Raw genomic sequence first — 12,790 nt, forward strand, 5'->3', positions numbered from 1 at the left:
GTGGTCGGTTTCCTAGGCAATAAGCTGAAAACAGAAAGACTATCAAACAATATCCTTTTGAACAGATGGGATACAGCCCTTTAAAAGGAGTTGTCGCTCCCTCCTCCCTCGTTACCTTATGCTCCTGGAGGTCTAGCGGCCTTTGTGATGGAGGGGTTTGATTGGGGGTCCCAGAGGACTCGACCGAGCTGAGCTTTGTAATAGAGAGTGGCGAGTTCTGCTTGTTCAGTCGTGACCGTTCCTCCACCTGTAGAAAAGAAATGTACAACCTGTAGATCTTATTGCTGGTTAAAACTCCTACTCAAAAAACTAAACGTGAAAAATAGAAGCGCCCCCTGAAATCAGTGACGCTACAAGAAAACAGAGACAACAACGATAAAATTACTGTGGCTTTACCTACAGCAGACGGGGGTTGTGCAGCGATCGCCTGACTGATCTGTCACCATGATTGGGCATCAGCGATCAGGCGGGATCGATTCAACCTATAAATGTGGAAAGGGTCGGCATACCTCTCTAGCCCAGGCGGGCTTCTCGCTGGGGTTCATGACGGCCCGGTTGTAGTGGTATAGAGGTTTCTTCTCCTGCTGTTGCTGCTGCTGTTGCTGCTGCTGCAGGGACTTGAGATAAGCGTGCTCCTGCTGCAGCTGCCGCTGCAGGCGCTCCGACTGCCGCTGTTCCTCCAGCTGTTTCCGCTTGTACTCCTGCCCAGATAAAGCTGAGCTAAGCGCGTGAGCGACACCGGGAGAGCAACAGGGTGCAGACACATACACTGGGTATAGTGGAGTATTTTACTAGGGGACAGGCCGCCGAGTGTAAGAATACTCAGTGTCTATACACCGGATACAACACACGGACAGGGAGGCGGAGGTCATCACCTACAGTAATAAACAGCACGGGTGTGAGGGGAAGAAACGAGAGGGCGGCAGTGTGGAAATCACAGGAAAGGACAGCGCCAGCCTAATATCTGCCTTCTCTAGGACGCAGGATCATACAGAGATCTCCAAAGGAGCGCTGCTCCGGGAAACGAACCTCCGCTACATCACGGGGCAGAGCACAGAATTAATTTGTACAAGGCTGTAGGGGTGTAATACAGGGTTTCCACAAACAAGAGGGGCGCCACGGTGTAGGACAGGGTGTGTATATACAGGAGGGGTGTCATGGTGTAATACAGAGTTTCCACATACAAGAGGGGCGTCACGGTGTAGGACAGGGTGTCAATATACAGGAGGGGCGTCATGGTGTAATACAGGGTTTCCACATACAAGAAGGGCGTCATGATGTAGGGCAGGGTGTGTATATACAGGAGGGGCATCATGGTGTAATACAGGGCTTCCACATACAAAAGGGGCGTCATGGTGTAGTACAGGGTGTCTATATACAGGAGGGGTGTCACGGTGTAGGACAGGGTATCTATATATAGGAGGGGCGTCACGGTGAAGGACAGGGTGTCTAGGTACAGGAGAGGCATCACGGTGTAGGACAGGGTGTCTATATACAGGAGGGGTGTGACAGTGTAGAACAGGGTGTCTATATATAGGAGGGGCGTCATGGTGTAGGACAGGGTGTCTATATATAGGAGGGGCGTCACGATGTCGATGTAGGACAGGGTGTCTATGTACAGGAGGGACGTCACGGTGTAGGACAGGGTGTCTATATACAGGAGGGGTGTCATGGTGTAATACAGGGTTTTCACATACAAGAGGGGCGTCATGGTGTAGGACAGGGTGTCTATATACAGGAGGGGTGTCACGGTGAAGGACAGGGTGTCTATATATAGGAGGGGCGTTACGGTGTAGGACAGGGTGTCTATATACAGGAGGGGTGTCACAGTGTAAAACAGGGTGTCTATATATAGGAGGGGCGTCACGGTGTAGGACAGGGTGTCTATATATAGGAGGGGCGTCACGGTGTAGGACAGAGTGTTTATGTACAGGAGGGACGTCACGGTGTAGGACAGGGTGTCTATATATAGGAGGGGCGTCGCGATGTAGGACAGGGTGTCTATGTACAGGAGGGACGTCACGGTGTAGGACAGGGTGTCTATATACAGGAGGGGTGTCATGGTGTAATACAGGGTTCCCACATACAAGAGGGGCGTCATGTGTAGGACAGGGTGTCTATATACAGGAGGGGTGTCACGGTGTAGGACAGGGTGTCTATATATAGGAGGGGCGTCACGGTGTAGGACCGGGTGTCAATATACAGGAGGGGTGTCATGGTGTAGGACAGGGTGTCTATATATAGGAGGGGCGTCACGGTGTAGGACAGGGTGTCTATATACAGGAGGGGTGTCACAGTGTAAAACAGGGTGTCTATATATAGGACGGGCGTCACGGTGTAGGACAGGGTGTCTATATATATATATATATAGGAGGGGTGTCACAGTGTAGGACAGGGTGTCTACATATAGGAGGGGCGTCACGGTGTAGGACAGGGTGTCTATGTACAGGAGGGGTGTCACGGTGTAGGACAGGGTGTCTATATATAGGAGGAGTGTCACGGTGTAGGACAGGGCGTCTACATAAAGGAGGGGCGTCATGGTGTAGGACAGGGTGTCTATATATAGGAGGGGCGTCACGATGTCGATGTAGGACAGGGTGTCTATGTACAGGAGGGACGTCACGGTGTAGGACAGGGTGTCTATATACAGGAGGGGTGTCATGGTGTAATACAGGGTTTTCACATACAAGAGGGGCGTCATGGTGTAGGACAGGGTGTCTATATACAGGAGGGGTGTCACGGTGAAGGACAGGGTGTCTATATATAGGAGGGGCGTTACGGTGTAGGACAGGGTGTCTATATACAGGAGGGGTGTCACAGTGTAAAACAGGGTGTCTATATATAGGAGGGGCGTCACGGTGTAGGACAGGGTGTCTATATATAGGAGGGGCATCACGGTGTAGGACAGAGTGTTTATGTACAGGAGGGACGTCACGGTGTAGGACAGGGTGTCTATATATAGGAGGGGCGTCGCGATGTAGGACAGGGTGTCTATGTACAGGAGGGACGTCACGGTGTAGGACAGGGTGTCTATATACAGGAGGGGTGTCATGGTGTAATACAGGGTTCCCACATACAAGAGGGGCGTCATGTGTAGGACAGGGTGTCTATATACAGGAGGGGTGTCACGGTGTAGGACAGGGTGTCTATATATAGGAGGGGCGTCACGGTGTAGGACAGGGTGTCAATATACAGGAGGGGTGTCATGGTGTAGGACAGGGTGTCTATATATAGGAGGGGCGTCACGGTGTAGGACAGGGTGTCTATATACAGGAGGGGTGTCACAGTGTAAAACAGGGTGTCTATATATAGGACGGGCGTCACGGTGTAGGACAGGGTGTCTATATATATATATATATATATATAGGAGGGGTGTCACGGTGTAGGACAGGGTGTCTACATATAGGAGGGGCGTCACGGTGTAGGACAGGGTGTCTATGTACAGGAGGGGTGTCACGGTGTAGGACAGGGTGTCTATATATAGGAGGAGTGTCACGGTGTAGGACAGGGTGTCTACATAAAGGAGGGGCGTCACGGTGTAGGACAGGGTGTCTATATACAGGAGGGGTGTCAAGGTGTAGGACAGGGTGTCTATGTACAGGAGGGGTGTCACAGTGTAGGACAGTGTTTATGTACAGGAGGGACGTCACGGTGTAGGACAGGGTGTCTATATACAGGAGGGGTGTCACAGTGTAGAACAGGGTGTCTATATATAGGAGGGGTGTCACGGTGTAGGACAGGGTGTCTATATATAAGAGAGGCGTCATGGTGTAGGACAGGGTGTCTATATACAGGAGGGGTGTCACAGTGTAGAACAGGGTGTCAATATACAGGAGGGGTGTCACGGTGTAGGACAGGGTGTCTATATATAAGAGGGGCGTCACGGTGCTAGGACAGGGTGTCTATATACAGGAGGGGTGTCACAGTGTAGAACAGGGTGTCTATATACAGGAGGGGTGTCACAGTGTAGAACAGGGTGTCTATATATAGGAGGGGTGTCACGGTGTTGGACAGGGGGTCTACATATAGGAGGGGCGTCACGGTGTAGGACAGGGTGTCTATATATAGGAGTGTCACGGTGTAGGACAGGGTGTCTATATATAGGAGTGTCACGGTGTAGGACAGGGTGTCTACATATAGGAGGGGCGTCACGGTGTAGGACAGGGTGTCTATGTACAGGAGGGGTGTCACGGTGTAGGACAGGGTGTCTATCTATAGGAGGGGCGTCACGGTGTAGGACAGGGTGTCTATATATAGGAGGGGCGTCACGGTGTAGGACAGAGTGTTTATGTACAGGAGGGACGTCACGGTGTAGGACAGGGTTTCTATATATAGGAGGGGCGTCGCGATGTAGGACAGGGTGTCTATGTACAGGAGGGACGTCACGGTGTAGGACAGGGTGTCTATATACAGGAGGGGTGTCACGGTGTAATACAGGGTTCCCACATACAAGAGGGGCGTCATGGTGTAGGACAGGGTGTCTATATACAGGAGGGGTGTCACAGTGTAAGACAGGGTGTCTATATATAGGAGGGGCGTCACGGTGTAGGACAGGGTGTCAATATACAGGAGGGGTGTCACGGTGTAGGACAGGGTGTCTATACATAGGAGGGGCGTCACGGTGTAGGACAGGGTGTCTATATACAGGAGGGGTGTCACAGTGTAAAACAGGGTGTCTACATACAGGAGGGGTGTCACGGTATAGGACAGGGTGTCTATATATAGGAGGAGTGTCACGGTGTAGGACAGGGTGTCTACATATAGGAGGGGCGTCACGGTGTAGGACAGGGTGTCTATGTACAGGAGGGGTGTCACGGTGTAGGACAGGGTGTCTATATATAGGAGGAGTGTCACGGTGTAGGACAGGGTGTCTACATAAAGGAGGGGCGTCACGGTGTAGGACAGGGTGTCTATATATAGGAGGGGTGTCAAGGTGTAGGACAGGGTGTCTATGTACAGGAGGGGTGTCACAGTGTAGGACAGTGTTTATGTACAGGAGGGACGTCACGGTGTAGGACAGGGTGTCTATATACAGGAGGGGTGTCACAGGGTAGAACAGGGTGTCTATATATAGGAGGGGTGTCACGGTGTAGGACAGGGTGTCTATATATAAGAGAGGCGTCATGGTGTAGGACAGGGTGTCTATATACAGGAGGGCTGTCACAGTGTAGAACAGGGTGTCAATATACAGGAGGGGTGTCACGGTGTAGGACAGGGTGTCTATATATAAGAGGGGCGTCACGGTGCTAGGACAGGGTGTCTATATATAGGAGGGGTGTCACAGTGTAGAACAGGGTGTCTATATATAGGAGGGGTGTCACGGTGTAGGACAGGGGGTCTAAATATAGGAGGGGCGTCACGGTGTAGGACAGGGTGTCTATATATAAGAGGGGCGTCACGGTGCTAGGACAGGGTGTCTATATACAGGAGGGGTGTCACAGTGTAGAACAGGGTGTCTATATATAGGAGGGGTGTCACGGTGTTGGACAGGGGGTCTACATATAGGAGGGGCGTCACAGTGTAAAACAGGGTGTCTATATACAGGAGGGGTGTCACAGTGTAAAACAGGGTGTCTACATACAGGAGGGGTGTCACGGTATAGGACAGGGTGTCTATATATAGGAGGAGTGTCACGGTGTAGGACAGGGTGTCTACATATAGGAGGGGCGTCACGGTGTAGGACAGGGTGTCTATGTACAGGAGGGGTGTCACGGTGTAGGACAGGGTGTCTATACATAGGAGGGGCGTCACGGTGTAGGACAGGGTGTCTATATACAGGAGGGGTGTCACAGTGTAAAACAGGGTGTCTACATACAGGAGGGGTGTCACGGTATAGGACAGGGTGTCTATATATAGGAGGAGTGTCACGGTGTAGGACAGGGTGTCTACATATAGGAGGGGCGTCACGGTGTAGGACAGGGTGTCTATGTACAGGAGGGGTGTCACGGTGTAGGACAGGGTGTCTATATATAGGAGGAGTGTCACGGTGTAGGACAGGGTGTCTACATAAAGGAGGGGCGTCACGGTGTAGGACAGGGTGTCTATATATAGGAGGGGTGTCAAGGTGTAGGACAGGGTGTCTATGTACAGGAGGGGTGTCACAGTGTAGGACAGTGTTTATGTACAGGACGGACGTCACGGTGTAGGACAGGGTGTCTATATACAGGAGGGGTGTCACAGTGTAGAACAGGGTGTCTATATATAGGAGGGGTGTCACGGTGTAGGACAGGGTGTCTATATATAAGAGAGGCGTCATGGTGTAGGACAGGGTGTCTATATACAGGAGGGCTGTCACAGTGTAGAACAGGGTGTCAATATACAGGAGGGGTGTCACGGTGTAAGACAGGGTGTCTATATATAAGAGGGGCGTCACGGTGCTAGGACAGGGTGTCTATATATAGGAGGGGTGTCACAGTGTAGAACAGGGTGTCTATATATAGGAGGGGTGTCACGGTGTTGGACAGGGGGTCTACATATAGGAGGGGCGTCACAGTGTAGGACAGGGTGTCTATATATAGGAGTGTCACGGTGTAGGACAGGGTGTCTACATATAGGAAGGGCGTCACGGTGTAAGACAGGGTGTCTATGTACAGGAGGGGTGTCACGGTGTAGGACAGGGTGTCTATCTATAGGAGGGGCGTCACGGTGTAGGACAGGGTGTCTATATATAGGAGGGGCGTCACGGTGTAGGACAGAGTGTTTATGTACAGGAGGGACGTCACGGTGTAGGACAGGGTTTCTATATATAGGAGGGGCGTCGCGATGTAGGACAGGGTGTCTATGTACAGGAGGGACGTCACGGTGTAGGACAGGGTGTCTATATACAGGAGGGGTGTCATGGTGTAATACAGGGTTCCCACATACAAGAGGGGCGTCATGGTGTAGGACAGGGTGTCTATATACAGGAGGGGTGTCACAGTGTAGGACAGGGTGTCTATATATAGGAGGGACGTCACGGTGTAGAACAGGGTGTCAATATACAGGAGGGGTGTCACGGTGTAGGACAGGGTGTCTATACATAGGAGGGGCGTCACGGTGTAGGACAGGGTGTCTATATACAGGAGGGGTGTCACAGTGTAAAACAGGGTGTCTACATACAGGAGGGGTGTCACGGTGTAGGACAGGGTGTCTATATATAGGAGGAGTGTCACGGTGTAGGACAGGGTGTCTACATATAGGAGGGGCGTCACGGTGTAGGACAGGGTGTCTATGTACAGGAGGGGTGTCATGGTGTAGGACAGGGTGTCTATATATAGGAGTGTCACGGTGTAGGACAGGGTGTCTACATAAAGGAGGGGCGTCACGGTGTAGGACAGGGTGTCTATATATAGGAGGGGTGTCAAGGTGTAGGACAGGGTGTCTATGTACAGGAGGGGTGTCACGGTGTAGGACAGGGTGTCTATATATAGGAGGAGTGTCACGGTGTAGGACAGGGTGTCTATATATAGGAGGGGCGTCACGGTGTAGGACAGGGTGTCTATGTACAGGAGGGGTGTCACGGTGTAGGACAGGGTGTCTATATATAGGAGGAGTGTCACGGTGTAGGACAGGGTGTCTATATATAGGAGGGGCGTCACTGTGTAGGACAGGGTGTCTATATATAGGAGGGGCGTCACGGTGTAAGACAGGGTGTCTATATATAGGAGGGGCGTCACGGTGTAGGACAGGGTGTCTATGTACAGGAGGAGTGTCTATATACAGGAGGGGCGTCACGGTGTAGGACAGGGTGTCTATGTACAGGAGGGGTGTCACGGTGTAGGACAGGGTGTCTATATATAGGAGGGGTGTCACGGTGTAGGACAGGGTGTCTATGTACAGGAGGAGTGTCACGGTGTAGGACAGGGTGTCTATATACAGGACTGGCGTCACGGTGTAGGACAGGGTGTCTATGTACAGGAGGGGTGTCACGGTGTAGGACAAGGTGTCTATATATAGGAGGAGTGTCACGGGGTAGGACAGGGTGTCTATACATTGGAGGGGTGTCACTGTGTAGAACACGGTGTCGATGTACATGAGGGGCGACACGTCACTGTGTAACAGGGTGTCTATATACAAGAGAGGTATACAAATGGAGCTGTTTTATTTAGGAGATCTGCCACGAGTTGTGCATAGCCTGAGTCCCCAATGAGGAAATGGTACTTTTATGCTGAAGGGTTAAGTCCTGTCCCGGTAAGTATGGCCCAGGAGGAGAGGACGCGCTGGTAAGAAAGGCACAATGCAAGTGCAAGGGAATAGCGCTGCTCCTGTGTCCGTGTGTGCAGCTGCTGAGACTCAGCTCCATTTGTGGACATATATACTAATTTACCAGGATACATTGTGGTCCTATTTAGATAACAAAATACTGAGATGAACTTTTGTTAATGACCAAATACTTATTTTCCACCATAATTTTCAAGTAAATCTTACCAAGGTGATTTTCTGGATTTGTTTTCTCATTGTGACTCTCATAGTTGTGGTCTACCTATGATGTCAATTACAGGCCTCTCTCATCATTTTAAGTGGGAGAACTTGCACAATTGGTGGCTGACTAAATACTTTTTTTCCCCCACTGCAAATAAAGCAGGGGTGTGACAGTGTAGTAGGGGGTGGATATATACAGGAGGGGTGTGACGGTGTAGTAGGGGGTGGATATATACAGGAGGGGTGTGACTGTGTAGTAGGGGGTGGATATATACAGGAGGGGTGTGACTGTGTAGTAGGGGGTGGATATATACAGGAGGGGTGTGATGGTGTAGTAGGGGGTGGATATATACAGGAGGGGTGTGACTGTGTAGTAGGGGGTGGATATATACAGGAGGGGTGTGACTGTGTAGTAGGGGGTGGATATATACAGGAGGGGTGTGACTGTGTAGTAGGGGGTGGATACATACAGGAGGGGTGTGACTGTGTAGTAGGGGGTGGATATATACAGGAGGGGTGTGACTGTGTAGTAGGGGGTGGATATATACAGAAGGGGTGTGATGGTGTAGTAGGGGGTGGATATATAAAGGAGGGGTGTGATGATGTAGGAGGGGGTGGATATATACAGGAGGGGTGTGACTGTGTAGTAGGGGGTCGATATATACAGGAGGGGGGTGACTGTGTATAAGGGGGTGGATATATAAAGGAGGGGTGTGATGATGTAGGAGGGGGTGGATATATACAGGAGGGGTGTGACTGTGTAGTAGGGGGTGGATATATACAGGAGGGGGGTGACTGTGTATAAGGGGGTGGATATATAAAGGAGGGGTGTGATGATGTAGTAGGGGGTGGATATATACAGGAGGGGGGTGACTGTGTATAAGGGGGTGGATATATACAGGAGGGGTGTGATGGTGTAGTAGGGGGTGGATATATACAGGAGGGGTGTGACTGTGTAGTAGGGGGTGGATATATACAGGAGGGGTGTGACTGTGTAGTAGGGGGTGGATATATACAGGAGGGGTGTGACTGTGTAGTAGGGGGTGGATACATACAGGAGGGGTGTGACTGTGTAGTAGGGGGTGGATATATACAGGAGGGGTGTGACTGTGTAGTAGGGGGGTGGATATATACAGGAGGGGTGTGATGGTGTAGTAGGGGGTGGATATATAAAGGAGGGGTGTGATGATGTAGTAGGGGGTGGATATATACAGGAGGGGTGTGACTGTGTAGTAGGGGGTGGATATATACAGGAGGGGTGTGATGGTGTAGTAGGGGGTAGATATATAAAGGAGGGGTGTGATGATGTAGTAGGGGGTGGATATATACAGGAGGGGGGTGATGATGTAGGAGGGGGTGGATATATACAGGAGGGGTGTGATGATGTAGGAGGGGGTGGATATATAAAGGAGGGGTGTGATGATGTAGGAGGGGGTGGATATATACAGGAGGGGTGTGATGATGTAGGAGGGGGTGGATATATAAAGGAGGGGTGTGATGATGTAGGAGGGGGTGGATATATACAGGAGGGGTCTGACGCTGTGGTGCAGTGTGTTTATATACAGGGAGGGGTGTGACAATATAGTGTGGGGTCTGACTTTTCAGCACACAGTGTACAATTACCCCCCGTGGTGAATCGCTGTAATATACGGTGTATCACCGGAGGAGTACGGGGAAATGTTAGTGACAAGGAGAGGCCGCACTAGGAAAGCCGACAGAGGAGCTGATTTACCAGTAACAGGGCCTGTTCCTGCAGAAGCTGCTGCTGGAGGATTTCTAACTGTCTCTGTTCTTCCTCTAACTTCTGTCTGATATATTCCTAGAGAAGGAGAGATGCAGAGAGAGCCAAGAGACAGCTGGGAGAGATCCAGAGATACAGACAGAGGGAGAACGGCCAGATTACATGCAAAGTACCCAGCAGCACAGACACCGAGACCACGGGGTGACGAAGACCACGGGGCGACAGACACAGGACAAGAAAGTCGGGTCATCTCTGAACGAGACACATGGACACATTACAGAACAGTCTGTGGCAGGGTGTAACACAGATCCGACAGGTGACAGAGCTCATCCCGGCATACGTGAGGCCGCGCGGGGGCCCTCCCCAGTATACAGGTGCTCTCTCTCATCCATGAACATGCATTACCCGCGCTGCAGTGACATCTCATGCGATGCATGTGCACCTACAAGCTGTAGCTATTTCCTGTGCCATACATCTAACTAAGCTTACCAGGCAACGATACCCTTTCTGATATGTGCACTGAATTTAGTAGCGATACCCTGCATCATACCTATACCCCGCGCTGTAGCGATGCAATACCCTGCATCATACCTATACCCCGCGCTGTAGCGATGCAATACCCTGCATCATACCTATACCCCGCGCTGTAGCGATATCCTGCATACCTACAGTTGTGGCCAAAAGTATTGACACCCCTGCAATTCTGTCAGATAATACTCAGTTTCTTCCTGAAAATAATTGCAAACACAAATTCTTTGTTATTATTATCTTCATTTAATTTGTCTTAAATGAAAAAACACAAAAAGAATTGTCCTAAACCCAAATTGGATATAATTCCACACCAAACATAAAAAAGAGAATGGACAAAAGTATTGGCACTGTTCGAAAAATCATGTGATGCTTCTCTAATTTATGTAATTAACAGCACCTGTAACTTACCTGTGGCACCTAACAGGTGTTGGCAATAACTAAATCACACTTGCAGCCAGTTGACATGGATTAAAGTTGACTCAACCTCTGTCCTGTGTCCTTGTGTGTACCACATTGAGCATGGAGAAAAGAAAGAAGACCAAAGAACTGTCTGAGGACTTGAGAAACCAAATTGTGAGGAAGCATGAGCAATCTCAAGGCTACAAGTCCATCTCCAAAGACCTGAATGTTCCTGTGTCTACCGTGCGCAGTGTCATCAAGAAGTGTAAAGCCCATGGCACTGTGGCTAACCTCCCTAGATGTGGACGGAAAAGAAAAATTGACAAGAGATTTCAACGCAAGATTGTGCGGATGTTGGATAAAGAACCTCGACTAACATCCAAACAAGTTCAAGCTGCCCTGCAGTCCGAGGGTACAACAGTGTCAACCCGTACTATCCATCGGCATCTGAATGAAAAGAGACTGTATGGTAGGAGACCCAGGAAGACCCCACTTCTTACCCCGAGACATAAAAAAGCCAGGCTGGAGTTTGCCAAAACTTACCTGAAAAAGCCTAAAACGTTTTGGAAGAATGTTCTCTGGTCAGATGAGACAAAAGTAGAGCTTTTTGGGCAAAGGCATCAACATAGAGTTTACAGGAGAAATAAAAAAGAGGTATTCAAAGAAAAAAACACGGTCCCTACAGTCAAACATGGCGGAGGTTCCCTGTTGTTTTGGGGTTGCTTTGCTGCCTCTGGCACTGGACTGCTTGACCATGTGCATGGCATTATGAAGTCTGAAGACTACCAACAAATTTTGCAGCATAATGTAGGGCCCAGTGTGAGAAAGCTGGGTCTCCCTCAGAGGTCATGGGTCTTCCAGCAGGACAATGACCCAAAACACACTTCAAAAAGCACTAGAAAATGGTTTGAGAGAAAGCACTGGAGACTTCTAAGGTGGCCAGCAATGAGTCCAGACCTGGATCCCATAGAACACCTGTGGAGAGATCTATAAATGGCAGTTTGGAGAAGGCACCCTTCAAATATCAGGGACCTGGAGCAGTTTGCCAAAGAAGAATGGTCTAAAATTCCAGCAGAGCATTGTAAGAAACTCATTGATGGTTACCGGAAGCGGTTGGTCGCAGTTATTTTGGCTAAAGGTTGTGCAACCAAGTATTAGGCTGAGGGTGCCAATACTTTTGTCTGGCCCATTTTTGGAGTTTTGTGTGAAATGATCAATGTTTTGCTTTTTGCTTCATTCTCTTTTGTTTTTTCATTTAAGACAAATTAAATGAAGATAATAATACCAAATAATTTGTGATTGCAATCATTTTCAGGAAGAAACTGAGTATTATCTGACAAAATTGCAGGGGTGTCAATACTTTTGGCCACAACTGTATACCCTGTGCTGCAGTGATACCCTACATCATTTCTATACCCTGTGCTTCAGCGATACCCTGCATCATACCTATACCCTGTGCTGCAGCGATACCCTGCATCATACCTATACCCTATGCTGCAGCGATACCCTGCATCATACCTATACCCTGTGCTGCAGCGATACCCTGCATCATACCTATACCCTGTGCTGCAGCTATACCCTGCATCATACCTATACCCTGTGCTGCAGCGATACCCTGTATCATACCTATACCCTGTGCAGCAGCGATACCCTGCATCATACCTATACCCTGTGCAGCAACGATACCCTGCATCATACCTATACCCTGTGCTGCAGCGA

The 12,790-nt window shown here is 49.9% G+C and overlaps 1 protein-coding gene across 6 annotated transcripts in view; it reads right to left on the reverse strand.

Annotated features, from left to right (window-relative positions):
- The window catches only part of MINK1 (misshapen like kinase 1), a 111,337-nt gene that overhangs the window by 24,690 nt on the left and 73,857 nt on the right, over nucleotides 1-12,790 (reverse strand). For 3 of the 6 annotated variants that reach the window (XM_073547084.1, XM_073547081.1, XM_073547079.1), the window contains exons 14-16: nucleotides 10,133-10,219; nucleotides 510-701; nucleotides 116-247 (exon numbers count right to left, since the gene is read on the reverse strand). In XM_073547084.1, coding sequence (XP_073403185.1) covers nucleotides 116-247; nucleotides 510-701; nucleotides 10,133-10,219 — 411 coding nt within the window. The remainder of the gene's footprint in view (nucleotides 1-115; nucleotides 248-509; nucleotides 702-10,132; nucleotides 10,220-12,790) is intronic. The other 3 variants (XM_073547083.1, XM_073547082.1, XM_073547085.1) reach the window with 1 other exon arrangement.

Source organism: Dendrobates tinctorius, unplaced genomic scaffold (genome assembly GCF_039654945.1).
Source record: "Dendrobates tinctorius isolate UK_male_01 unplaced genomic scaffold, ASM3965494v1 ptg000151l, whole genome shotgun sequence".
Lineage (NCBI taxonomy): Eukaryota > Metazoa > Chordata > Amphibia > Anura > Dendrobatidae > Dendrobates > Dendrobates tinctorius.